This window comes from Zootermopsis nevadensis, unplaced genomic scaffold, assembly GCF_977971745.1.
Source record: "Zootermopsis nevadensis isolate Lab colony 2312 unplaced genomic scaffold, Znev_1.0 Znev_ptg000082l, whole genome shotgun sequence".
In the NCBI taxonomy this organism is placed as follows: Eukaryota; Metazoa; Arthropoda; class Insecta; order Blattodea; family Termopsidae; genus Zootermopsis; species Zootermopsis nevadensis.
Genome location: NW_028259213.1, coordinates 704840 through 718361, shown reverse-complemented (window position 1 = coordinate 718361; position 13522 = coordinate 704840). Strand labels below are relative to the sequence as shown.

Sequence of the window (13522 nt, the reverse complement as noted above, 5' to 3'; positions counted from 1 at the left end):
CAGAACAATACCCAGTCAACACAAGAAATGAGTAGGACCAACATTCACATGTATATATGTGTCAGGCGATGGACAATGTTTAACGTAAGTGTGGTGTTGGATTGAACACACAGACAGCAAGAACTGGCGACAAATATACCAGATAAACTGAATGCTGCACTACATTCTCTTCAGTAGAAACAAACTAATTAACTGAAGGTACTGTGTCTAAGTCGACAAACATATCTTCTCTACGTGTGTCTGTCTCCTGAAAAGAGAAGGGAAACATAAAAGCTGATGTGTAGTGTTTAACGTTGAAGTACAGAGAAAATGGAGGATGTAATTACAATACGCATTAGTTAATAGTGAGGCCAAAACTGACCAGTGTGGAAATGCGGCAATTCTAAATACTCAATAATCTGGACGTCCAGGTAATTTGTGGAGGTTGAAAATTTCTGAGGAAAAGATGTCTGGGATGCGAGAGGCAGCAGGTGTGGCCTACTTTAAGGTGTTTTCCTGGAATTTCTCATGACTGAGGAATATTATGAACAAGATGATGTAGGATGATTCTAAGTCATGAATCAGAAAGGACACCCTATTTTGGACAATACTGTACTAGTATGTCACTCAGGCTCTCATTCATTGGTCTTACTGCAAGGAACGTTCGCCTAACAAAATCAATTAAAAGTTACATTTGTTGTTGTGAAATGCTAAACATTGTAAACATTGGGATGTTTTAAGAACAAGTTAAAATTATGAAACACTTCACCATCTTGCGTGTAATCCTTGTGCAGGGGCCACGCTAATCTTCCCCGTATTACTGCAATGTTAGTGTATGCAGTGCCGCAGTGACTGCCACTCAAGCTACTGCCATTGGATAATTTAATCTACATATTTAGGAAACTGAAAGATTAAATGTTTCACTGCTTCAGAAAGAAGATGACAGATGACTGATTTCGTTCTCAATAATTTTGTGAAACAGTATTCTGTACTTTTCCCCTACAGATTATCCCATGTGAGATTTTACCCTCTTCATTTCTTTGAGTTGTGTCACTGAAGTGTGAGCAATTTGTCGTGACTGAAATTCTCTTATTTTGTGAATGTAATCTATGCTCACACCGTCTGTTTGCAATATATGAAACAAAATGTCAGTACTAAAGGAACAAAGTGTTTAAGCAGATAAACCTGTTGCCTTCATGAATGTACATCAATATGAAATAATTATCAGAAGTTTCATCCATTATTAAGTGGTTCTCATATTTGTTGTAAAATGCCATCTAGCATCACTTCGTGGACGGCTTTAATGAAATTATTCTGGAAGACCGAAGATGTGCCCTTGAAAACAGTAGCTGCCTCTAAGTGGTCAGTCACAAGAGGATTATAATCTTATAGCAGTTGCAAAGATTCTATATAGTTGCCTCTATCAAGGAGTGATTCAGATTGACAGTAACCTCTAAATAGCAACAGGCAACCCTTTCAATCATCCAAACATTTCTCCATTGTATTTTTCATTTTTTGGTGAAGTTATGAGGTTAGGAGAGGCCCCTCAAATAGAAATATTTTGACTTCCTTGAAGCAGCAAGCATGGCCAGCTAGGCAGTTATGTCTACTACAAATTAATTAATTATTTAATCAATTAAGATGTTTACATTTAAATTGTTAATTTCTTAAATTACATATTAAGAATATTTTACTGTCTTTCACATTCACTCTATACAGCTAAGAGAAAATATTTGAACCATGGACTGAGGCACTTGAGTAGCCGTTAAATGCAAATGAAATTGACATGACAGGAAGTACAAAGTACAGTCCCTCAGAAAGTCAAGAAATTCCCCACCTTTTACTAAACCCAAATATTCACTAACATGCCACCTTTCCCTATCCTGAGCCAGATGAATCCAGTCCAAAGGCTACCACCCAATTCTCTTTAACCTTTCAAGCACAATCTAGTCTTAAACACTTCAGCATTCAGTCATAACCTCAAATAAATCACAACTCATAACCATCAATAAGCAAGCGGTCAGTGGCAATTAAGGACATAACAGCTGCTTACTCTAGGAACCACTGGAAACTGATAAATACATCTGTGGCAAAATGAAGGTATTATTTTCAGTGCATGTACCTTGAAGCCAAAGTGTCCCGGGCCCAATATGTTCAGTTATGTTATTAACATTCATTTCATGGCCTAACCTACTGTACATAACCTTCTCAAGTGCTTCAGGAAACACAGTTACTACTGAAATTTGATAATTTTTTCACACTAGTTGTATCTGCTTATTTGATATTACTTAATGGGTGATAAACAGAGATCAAGAGGCTTTCAAAATTTGTCATCTTATTTCATCATAACCTTATATGATTGATTTTAGGTAATTCATTTTACATTCTTATCTCAGCTTCAGTAGATGGGATAATTACAATAATGGGCATTTAAAGGTACATGAATCTTTTAAATATAAAGCTGCAAGTCCTACCCCTTTTAATGTACTGAAAGCATCAGCAGCTTCCGAATCTTTACTTCTTTATTTCTTAGTTTCCTTGAACGTATTTTTGCTCTCTCCTAACTTCAGTCTTCCAAGTTATTCATGTATTATGATCGACTTTTGCGCTAAGTCTACTATAATGCTGTCCTTAGCCACTTTTGTAATTTCACATTACTTCAGGTGCAATACTTATGTTAATGGATCGTTACTCTTCCTGCTCTAAATATGTACATCCCTTTTGTTCGGTAATTGCCTATTTTTTGTGTAATCAGGTATTCTTTATTTTGCGTATAGTTAGTTACATGTTTAATCGGAAAACTAGATGTGCATCCACTTAACTTATTGGTGGTATCACAGTCTTTATTAACAGATTACATACAAACTCTAGTGGCAGTAACAAACTCTAAGCAAATTACCTTGCTTCGATTAAATTGTTACACTGTACTGGCACTGTAGAAACACCATTTTACTATATAGTGATGGCTGCATACCATGTTTCTCTTATGATTTATGAAGTTATTAGGATATTAAATAGGCACATGGACATGGTCATGTCTTTTATAATAATGCTGTTCTTCTGGGTTATGACATTACATGAACTTGTAGGTAGATCCCAGTGTTTTGAAGATGAAGATGGTATGTTTATCAAAAGTGTTGGTAATTACTTACAAGTCTGCACACAGCTTCACAACTCATAAGAACATCATTGTCTTCTTCACCAGTGAGAGAACTGCAAATCTCACAATCTCTTATAAATTCATCTTCTACAAAGAGCTCTTTACAAAATGCAGGTCATCTTTGTTTAGGAAGTGTAATATTATTTTTTCTAGTAGGAAGGCTTCATGGTAAAACAAATAAAAAGTTTGTTTATCTTATATCTCTGGAATTTCTTAATCATGAGAAGAACTAATCCACTGGAAGTTTGGGTTTCTCAAAATGTAGAACCTACACATTGTCACTGTAGAAATTTGGGTCTCATGTATCATTGCATGATTCATACCATATTACTTTTATGTGAAATAATTCTGGGTTTATTATGCAACATTAAGATTTTTATTTAAATCTCTGCTACATGTTAACAAGCACAAAAAGTAATGTTTTTGATAATGTGCAGAAGTTTCATGCTGTGTAGCTGAAAACTATTACATGATGAAGCAATAATGCCCTGGCAGCCTTTCATACAAATGTTCAGAGATGTTATACATTTTGCATTTAGAAATAAATCTTACAGTGATTATGCTTCGCAGTAGGTGTTGTGCTGTGAGACGTTCAGATGAAACCCATTCATGAATATAGCTGGTCCCAGGTGATCATATGGCTGTCAACGACAATGCAAGGTGGAAAAATAATTTGTTAGGTTAGGTAGACCCACCACCTCACACTCCTGACATCCATGTTACTTTTTCATGTTCTGCAGGCAATTAAAAATCTTGATTATTTATGGGAATTTCTACAGTTCTGTACATTGAAATTACAATATTCTTTCCATTTGATTTAAGTATTACAATTCATGATAAAAGTAACCTTCAAATATTTTCTCCCTGTCTTTTATTGTTAGTGATGACAAATCTCATGTGTGTGACCTTAAAAATTACATTCCAGTATTTGGTTGTCCGGTCGCCATGTATGTCCTGTGCCAATTTATCATCAAAGTTGGTGTTCCTGTTGGGGATTAAACCCCTATCGCCCAGCCTATAGCCTGACAGAAAACTGATTGAACTACCAGGTCCACAATGGCAAATTTGTGGTCACGCTTTTTTTCAGAGCTTTAATGTTACTATTATGGTCAAAGTAATTGTAGAGACAAATTGGTCAGGAATTTCAGAAGTGGTTTTTCAGTTTAGGGTTGACTTAAAGATTTCTTTACTTTCAAAATACCACTACAGAATGTTGAAAACAAAATAACAAACATGCAAACATGTCATATTTTTAAATGCTGATATTATTACGTATAGCTTATTTTGAAACTTCAATTTAAACTGTATTCCTGGTTGCAGTTTAAGTGAGTAATTTAAATTACTTATTATATTAGTTCAATATAATGATTTGAGCTCTCCCACCGGCTCGCGGACTTTTTCATTTAATGTATTACAGGTTTGCACTATGCTGATGATAAAACATTTGGAATTGTCTTATCTCTGACGTGGAATCAAAACATAGGGACATACCGGAGACAGGAGCCTGTGTCTTCGTAAATACTGATTCCTCAGCCTCCTTCGTTCGTTGTCAGCCTTCCTCAATAGCTACCCTCCACGTCTGAAAGCCTTCCTCTCCATCCGTCAACCAGCCTCGAATGAAGAAAAATTAAGTTTTTAAGAACTAAAAGTGATATGTCGGCAAGAAAACTTATGGTTCTGTTTACATACCCTCATGATGTGCATTTACTGTAACAAAAATAGGTTCGCAATCGGAGCAGTTTGATATCTGTCTCAATGTTACTGGACTCTTCCCGAAAGTGGGGTCTGCCACAGGACTTTCTAACGCATACATGCTTCCAAACGGCCAATTTTCCATCCAAAGACCTATGGGCTCATTCAGTTCTCTAGGTCCTGCAAGAGGCGGTGGATTCGGTTGACCATCGTTGAGGACCTCAACATCATTTGGAGGTCTCAGTGGTGGTTTTGACAGTTCCCCTTAGGGGCCATCCAATGCATACCTGCCACCACGTAGAAACAGTGGAGATTTTAGACCTCAAAGTACTGAATTTGGTAACCAAACACCATCAAGTCTAGAATGATATATCATCAATGGCGCGCCACAGTTCATTGATCAAAGTGCTGGTCTGGGACCTTTCCAAGGATTTCCTAGTGGACCAGTTAATGTGCCAGTATCTGGAGGTAGGAGATATGGTCAAGGAACCTGGTACTTACGATTCCTCAGCATTCGAAATGAACGTGTTTGGTGGAAAAGGACCTTCTGCAAAGTATGGTGCACCAGATTCTAGACGTAGTGGATTTGGTGGTCAAAGATCTTCTGGGAAAGAACCTTTAGGAACGTATGATGCAACATCTTCTGGAGGTAGTGGATTCAGTGGACCTTATGAAGGAAAACGGTTTGGAGGAAGGCCTTTGAGTGCTGATGGAGCTCCATCCTCAAGTTCTGGAGATCCCTCAAATATTTACTTACCGACTGATGGTGGTGTGGGAAAGCCTTCAGAACTTTCTGGTGGTTTTGACACTCAAGTTCAAGAATACCCTTTAGCTCTCATGAAGTTCCAGGACTGAGTGGAGGATATAACGGTTCTCCCAATGGTCTGTCAAACACATACCTTCCATCATCGGGTGGTTTACTTGGTCACGGACCATCTAGAAACAATTTTCAGGAACGTACAGTTCATCAAATGCAGGTGGACCAAGCAAGGAACTAGGAAGATTCTCTGGCGGCAATGGTAGTGGTTTCAGTGTACAGAGACCTTCAGAATTATTTGGACCACAGCTGCAGGTGGCCCAAGTTGTGGACCAAGTACACTCACAGGCATTGCAGGTGGCTTTAATGGACCCTCTAATGCATATATCTACCTCCAACTTCCAGTTTTAATTATCAGGGATCTTCTGGAAGTGGCACTTTTGGTGGTCTGAGACATGGAGGAAATGATGTTGGCAGTGTATCTGGTTCGTATAGACCTCCAAATACTATTACTGACACTAATTTCTGTGCGTCACTTGACAGTCCATTCAGTAACTGTGACTCTCCTGGCACTGCCAGTCAAAGTAATGATGATATTGGCTTCAGAGGGTCATTATTTTGTCCATCTAATACCTACCTATCCCCTGGATCAGGAAGAAGTTCTGATCCAAGTGGGTCTGGATGCCTCTCAAGTCAGTACAGAGTCCCTAATCAGGAAGGAGTGTTCGATCAAAGACTTCAGGATGGCAATAACAGTAACCGTGGACTACAAAGGAACAATCCTGAAAGATCATTTAACTCATATGGTACATCAAGTCAAGGAAGTGGTTCAGGAAGATCTACTAATACACATGGTGTATCCAGTCAAGGACAGCAAGATAACTCTGCTTTTGAAGGTTATAAATATTAATACACGGTCGAATGATATATATGATTCAGTGTGACCGATTTAATTGCATGGATCAGGGAACACCAACCTTTTTTCTGGAGATAAGCAACAAGATGATTACAATTTCTAGCAGAAGAGTAATAATTACCATAAGTTAAATAACTACATTATGAATGGATTTACAGCTTGTGTTCTCACATAAAAACATTTTAATAACATTTTTTGGCACTAAAATATCACAAAAATAGCCTGTCTAAGAAATAGGCAACAAGTAATTTTGTTACAAGACGTTACCATTATTTATATAGAACACCCTCAATTTGACATCTGATCATAATCTAAACATTTACAGCTCCTTACCTTAGCACTAGGAAGAAATTCGGTTCATACAGAAATCACCACGCACCTTGTGATTATCAGTGACTAATCAAGAAATTACATTCTCAAATTATCACGAAGACAAACCCTTGGTGCCCTGAGGTGTGTAGTTACTGAGTGGCCAGAGTACTTATATCACATAATTGTATTTGAAACAATTGTTTTAAATATTTAATATCTTGTACAAGTTGTTATATATACCTTGAAGTTCTTAACAAGATAAAAACAAAGGCAAAAATTCTGATCGGCCAAAATGACCATAATATTCCACTTCCAAACTTACACTTAATGGAATATTTCAATATGAAACTCCAATAACATCTATTCATGAAGCAAACTCCACAAACAAGTTGCTCATAACGCACGTGAACAAAACAACAAAACGGTCTCTTTAAACTAAAAATAACTTATATTGCAGAAATAGAAAAAGGTGACCTTTTGGTGAAGGGTTAGTCATGTTTGTAAATAAAATACCCACATCCCCCTTTGACAAGTGGACACATTTATCTGAAATTATAGCATTCACATGACACACTCACATTATTTATATTATTTGTCATGCCATATAATCTCTTATCCATGTACGGATTTCAGGTACCAACACAGAAGCAGCTTTCAATTGGTGTCATAACTTAGCAAATGTGCATGTAAAAATGAGACAACTCTCACAGTGAACCTATCACCATCCACACTCATTACCCGTATCACATACAGGCATGGATTTCGGAGGAAATTTGGAATGTTAAGGAATTTTTTTATTGTTTCACTGAATTAACCAAAGCCCTCCACTGATCCCTGTCCTGGGCCAGTAAAATCCTATATGCTTACTGTGTCAAAATACATGCAAGTTATACAAAAATGTCCAGCAAAACCCGGAAAATTTTGTACTTTGGATAAAATAGGATGTTATATACTGTATTTCTGTGTGTAACAAACGATACATAAAAAATTAGAAAACTCACAAGCACTATTTTGTTAGAAAAGTTTGAATAAAATAAAACAATTAAAATATTTTTAATTATTAAAATTTATACAAATTACAAAGTACTTTTTACTTTTTTAAGGGATAAAATATTTCTAATTGTAAATCCCTAGTGACTGTAGTTAGTTTCTTGTGGAAATAAAGTTTGCAAGTCCTGTTCTCACAGGTACTGTACTTCATAATTGGAATGACCTGGTATTGGTGATGGGGTCGGGTTTGAGTAGTTTGGTAGAGACGTTAGGTCTTTTCAGAATAATTTATTGGATTGTTCCAATAAATAGAACTGTTTCCTTTCTAATACTGGTTTTAAAAGCTACTTAGGTTTATACAGGACTAGAAACTGTTATTTACAGAGTTGTATTCAAAGGTGGGGCTTACAGGTTTATAGATTCCCACACTTGACAGATCTGGAAAGAAATGTAAAATGTTGCTTTTGCTGTCATTACGTTTTTACAAAAGGCAAAAGTTGATGACGAATTGGTTGGACCAGCATTTTTATCAACTGTAGTAAATTGTAAGTTTTCTTAATTAATTTATAAGAAAAAATTCCTGGTTTTAGTCCTACATATTCTACTACATGTATAGCGAGTAGTTTTAAATTAAGACAAAGACACTTAGAACTCCAAGTACCCATGGATCGAAGATTTCTGTCTTCTGGGTTGTTGTGCCTCCGTCATCTGGGCGATCGGCCTGGTGACGGAGGCAGTATGCCCTCTGATATGTTGGTAAACATCGACCAGACTACACAGCGCAACAAACCAGAAGACAGAAATCTTCATACTCACCGCTGTGAAAACCTCAAATCTTACCCATAGATCATTTCTCATTCACAAGATTATGTGTTTGTATCCAAACAGTGAATATAACACATTGGAACCTCAGGAGAACCTTGATTGTCCAGACCTAGTTCTTGACTTTGAGGATAATGGGGAAACGAGGGAAGGAACAAATAAGGAGAAACAAAACCAGAAACCTGGCACTCCTGTGGGTGACAGGAAACCTAGTGCCAAGAAGAGAGAGCATGTTGAGGTAAGCGACTTCAGTTGGTATTTTTAAAGTGTAGATTGTGAACTTCTTTGGTCACGAACAGAATTATTTTTGGCATGTCAGCTGAAGTGTTTTTATGCTACTGGTGATTCGTTTACAAGCTTGCAGTATCTTTTTAAAATAACCAGACAGCAAATAGGAGTCATAGTCAAAGAAGTCAGTGCAGAAATTGTATTGTGCAATTGTATGTGTTGGGTATTCAGTACTATTAATATGCTCGTCCAGATCCTTCAAAATATTCATCCTCTTGGGTCTTGGATAACACCAAATAGGACCTCAGTGTAATAACATTACATATTCCCATTTGCACTCGCACGATCTCATAACTTATGTCATAACTTATGTCATTATATTTAAAATACTAATTAAATTATTGACAGATACTGATCACAAATATTTTAACTTGCGCTGCACCTGCATATCTGATCTTCTGTCGATAAACCAGGATACACATTCTGCCTTCTCCTGTGGAGTAGCCATTTCCCTTATCTGATAATGTAATACAGCTGTTCTCTTCCTCAGCCATCAACTCTGAAATGGGTCTTCTTCCAGGGCGTCGTTGTTTTGGCTCTTCCACTGACAGATCGCCTCGCCGTACGGTAACTACTGAAGTTGTCACTGGCGATGAGGGGCAGCTGAAATATGACAACACAATACATTTAATCCAGCCACTGAACCAGCAACATGCAAAGACTCCAGCTAGACACCATCAACTTGTATAGAACAAAATAATGTTAGAGGAAGAACAAGACTTGAGTTAGTTATACAAATTCTACCTTAGGCATCATCCATTATCCAGGTATATATGACAAACACTATGTCTTTGGCATACAGCCAACTCTCAAAATATCTAATACACCTAAGACAATGGACAATATCGAACACAGTATTCATATAATGAAACAACAAATGTCATAAATCTTGAAAGAATCACTCAAATTAATATAGGCTACAAACTTAAGCTGTAAAATTCAGACAAGTATACAGTACACCCAGGAGAGCTCAGTCAGTACAATAACACTGAGTCCCATTCAGCCCTCTATCTAACAGGTTTTTTGGTTCTTTCCCCAGGGTAAGAATAGCGACAGCTTGAAGATGACCAATCATGTCCACATATTATCAAGTTAAAAATACAAGGAATTGTACCTCCATAAACATTCAAGCACAGGAGCAACTGTAAATGTACACAATAAAATACCATCACATTTCCAGACTAATTCTTTCAGTGCTACAATCCAACGTAACACCAAGACAAAAATAAAATATTCACTTGTTGATCTTTAAAAGTCCACCATGGATACTCTAAAGAAAGGGAATGGCTTCAATGCAAAGATGCTCATACCACATTTCACAAAATTCTCAAAACTGGTTCAAGAGTTGAAGATGGTTGTCTTCTGGAATGTAGCAAAATGCAGTCTGGTAGGTAATAGTTTATGTTTCAAAAAAGCTCACTGCCTTCAACACATCCCAAAAGATACCCATCTGTAAGAACCTCACATCTCATCTAGTTCAAAAGTTAAAAGGTGGGAAAGACAAAAAAGTGAGCACATGCATTTCTTTCCTGTTCATAAATTACAGGAGGATAAACAAAAAGTACACCAGAGTAATATCGGACTGTACAAACCTGGAGGAGGGGCTGGAGGTGGGGCAGCAGCAGATGCTGCCGCACACACACGTGCACATGTTACACGGACTCTGGTAACCATACTGGCCTGTCTGATCATAGCTGGAAAGCGTTTGTTGCTGCTTCACTGTATTCACTATTACCATACATATCAGACCTGTAACATAGGCACCTAAGGTTTATAATTCATTACACATCCATTACATTAAGAATGTCCACTACCTGGCATGGTAATATCACTACTTCCACCTCTCATGTTCATCTAACTGATGGTAAGAAATTAAAACATATAGAAGAATGACCACTAGTGGGATGAAGTTTGTACCTAGTTTCATGAATATATCCAAAATGGTTATAAAGCCATTAAGTGGAGACACACAAACACATGGACATGATGCAACATAAGCTTTATCAAGTAATAAAATTAAGCGGAAACTGGAAATAAAAAACAAAGAAAAGAATTCCTGACATGCCCTGTATGCAGCGGGTGGCAGGCTGATTGCTGTAGGGGGTGTAAGAGGTGTATGGCTCCTGCAATTCTGTCCCACTTCCATCTAGTGGTGTCATTGGTGACTCATATTCTGGTGGTGGAGGATCATCCATCCGAATCCGCTTCCCTCCTCATCGCTGCATCCTAGGTGACTGTTACTATAATCACCTGAAAACACAAAGCACTACAGACTTAAAATATTTATAAAAACTCTTTTTCATGCCACATTGGCATGGTTCAGTTAAAGTCTGCAGTGTCAAGTGATATGCATTCAAATGCAAAATTCCTCATTCTGGCAACCGCATCATTATTCTTATGACTGGGTTATGTCCATAAAAATTTAAGACATTACCTTACTACAATGCACTAAAAATACCTTTGCATTTTTATAAGTTTTACTTCCACAATGTTCTCAGATACTTATACTATTTTTACTGAAGTATATGTATACAACTATTCATACGGTACTGATTTCTTTGTGTAGCAAGCCCTAATCAGAATGGGCTTTTTAAAAATGAAAGCTGGTCATGGGCACTACTTCTACTAGCCGAAAATACTTTGATTCTAAGGTTTAAATATTCCATTCATAACTGATCTGTATAAAACAAGTTTCCCGACAAACTGTATCCCCCACAAGTAAGTAAAGTAAAGTAAAGTTTGTCCCACTACACGTCATGCAGGCGCTTGGGGGGAGTATAGCTCCTCTCTTCCTTGACCTCAGCACTAGATGGGGGTGAGTGGTCAGCATCACGCCCCGGCCGGCTTTACCCCCGGGAAAGGACCCCGGTACCCATTGTAGAGGAGGCTGGGTGGGCCCCAGAGCCGATCTGGGCGCAGAGGCTAGAGGAAAAATCCTCTGCCCCCGTCGAGGATCGAACCCCGGCCGTCCAGCCCGTAGCTAGTCACTATACTGACTGAGCTATCCCCCACAAGGGAAATAAGAAAGATATAGAGACAGGTTTGTCAAATTGCTTCATGAAGAAATTGAGGACAAAAGAATATTCAAAGTTCTCCCACAAGGCTTTGGACAATAAAAAAGGTTACAAATATGATTACGCACTTCTTACAAATCAAGTACACATAATAAAGTATAAAATCATTATCCACACTCAGTATTACACACCTAATTTAAAAAGTTACAATTTTGTTGGGATTTAACAACAACACGGCACCATTACCGCTCAAACCAGGGATACTAGTATAGCCACAGGTCGTGGCTTGAAATTGATCGAAAAAGTTTCAGCTGCCCCAAGATAACGTTCGCCACCAGAGCGCACGCAGTATGACTAACTTCTTCAGAATCTTATAACCTCAATGATCTAATGATGACATGAGCGTAATGTCTAAATTAAACTAAATTATAAACCGCCGAATTAAACAAACACAGAAGCCAAAAATTAATAGACGAGAACGCCGAAAATGACATACAAACGGCTTCCTATTAGATTTACTTCGTGGCATTTTGTATACATCGTGCACACTGCATGAAACAAATCCTATTATATGTGCAGTAATTCGTCATAGACCGATGTGCAGGTGCTTACCTAATGCAAATGAACCAAGAACTGACCACCCAGAAAGCCTAAATTTTATGTAGACACACGTGTCTACCCTAACAATCTAACCTAGCCCAACAGAGATATACGCGGGATAAATGGGTAGATATCAAACTTTAAACCAAAAGCCGAATATAGGCAATTACATTGTATTTGAAATTCTGAATACAATGCCAACATTAACATCGATTAGTCCACCAACAATAAAGCAAACGTGGGATATAACATTGAATTCAGACCAACAACAAAACAACTCAATGATGCTATGTTCAAAACAGCCACCACTACATAAAAATTAAAAAAATTGTTTAAAATTACTAACCACTGGTTTTGAAGGTATTCGATGAGTGTTATTCTTCTGTGACGCGGTGTTGAGGTTGGACGACGGCGGCGTCTTTACAGTCCACAGATTAATTCTCTTGATGCACAGCAAATATTTCAGATATGATTATTTACCGACGTGGCTGATTATCATGTAAAATAAGGACACAATAGACGTCAGTTCGTATGTGAAACGTTTTATCCCCTTTGTTGCAGAAACCCGCATTGTTATATGGCTATTTGTCTTTTGTTATTTGTTCATTGTCATGAAATCTCACGGCGCACAGTGGGATAGATTACGATTCTAGCCGGAAAAAATCGAAATTTGATTTTTTTTAATCTGAATATTGAAAATGAAAATTCTGACAGCAAAAAGTGTGATACATTAGTTTGTAATAAATATTAAGTAGTTTTATGTGTAAAAAGGGCGAAATACGCCTCTAAATACGGGAAAATAATGCATTCAAGTCAAGTTAGTAGAAACAAATATCACTACAATACAAATATAATTATAAAAGCTACTCTACTTTCGAAAACACAACATTAATACATAAATATTTAACTCAGAGCATTATTCATGTCAGTATTCTTAATCGGAACAGACATCCGAAGCATCCGAAGAGCTGTATCATTCCTCGTCCTCATGT

The 13522-nt window shown here is 37.4% G+C and overlaps 2 protein-coding genes and 1 non-coding gene across 12 annotated transcripts; 1 reads left to right on the top strand and 2 right to left on the bottom strand.

Annotated features, from left to right (window-relative positions):
* Positions 1-11: 11 nt before the first annotated feature.
* On the top strand, positions 12-10097 carry LOC147870972 (uncharacterized). 6 transcript variants are annotated; one of them, XR_015532973.1, is made up of 4 exons: positions 12-198; positions 8695-8866; positions 9407-9683; positions 9956-10097. XR_015532973.1 is itself a non-coding variant. In XM_087341525.1 (4 exons), exons 1-2 carry the CDS (start codon positions 6044-6046, stop codon positions 8695-8697), a joined length of 444 nt encoding a protein of 147 aa, XP_087197651.1. In that variant the 5' UTR covers positions 5765-6043; the 3' UTR covers positions 8698-8866; positions 9437-9683; positions 9956-10097. The 6 variants fall into 6 exon arrangements, 3 of the variants coding, with proteins under 3 accessions (XP_087197651.1, XP_087197650.1, XP_087197652.1); XR_015532972.1 differs by lacking the exon at positions 12-198 and adding an exon at positions 1610-2079; XM_087341525.1 differs by lacking the exon at positions 12-198 and adding an exon at positions 5765-6484 and having other exon boundaries at positions 9437-9683.
* LOC147870973 (U6 spliceosomal RNA) lies at positions 729-835 on the bottom strand. Its single transcript, XR_015533013.1, has one exon. It is a non-coding gene; the product is annotated as a U6 spliceosomal RNA (small nuclear RNA).
* LOC147870971 (uncharacterized) lies at positions 5630-13021 on the bottom strand. 5 transcript variants are annotated; one of them, XM_087341523.1, is made up of 5 exons: positions 12122-12216; positions 10982-11166; positions 10509-10665; positions 9299-9519; positions 5630-5767 (listed from the first exon to the last, which is right to left on the bottom strand). In XM_087341523.1, exons 2-5 carry the CDS (start codon positions 11109-11111, stop codon positions 5757-5759), a joined length of 519 nt encoding a protein of 172 aa, XP_087197649.1. In that variant the 5' UTR covers positions 11112-11166; positions 12122-12216; the 3' UTR covers positions 5630-5756. The 5 variants fall into 5 exon arrangements, with proteins under 5 accessions (XP_087197649.1, XP_087197646.1, XP_087197644.1 ...); XM_087341520.1 differs by lacking the exons at positions 5630-5767; positions 12122-12216 and adding an exon at positions 12877-13021 and having other exon boundaries at positions 6518-9519; XM_087341518.1 differs by lacking the exon at positions 5630-5767 and having other exon boundaries at positions 6518-9519.
* Positions 13022-13522: the final 501 nt, after the last annotated feature.

Bases quoted from the DNA above. Each gene is read 5' to 3' on its own strand.
- LOC147870971 (XM_087341520.1), bottom strand. From the start codon at position 11,111: ATGGATGATCCTCCACCACCAGAATATGAGTCACCAATGACACCACTA. The intron at 10,666-10,981 runs GCATGTCAGGAA...CCTATGTTACAG, and splicing joins TGCCACCCGCTGCATACAGG to GTCTGATATGTATGGTAATA. The intron at 9,520-10,508 runs GTTTGTACAGTC...GTCATATTTCAG, and splicing joins ACCTCCAGCCCCTCCTCCAG to CTGCCCCTCATCGCCAGTGA.
- LOC147870972 (XM_087341525.1), top strand. From the start codon at position 6,044: ATGGAGGAAATGATGTTGGCAGTGTATCTGGTTCGTATAGACCTCCAA.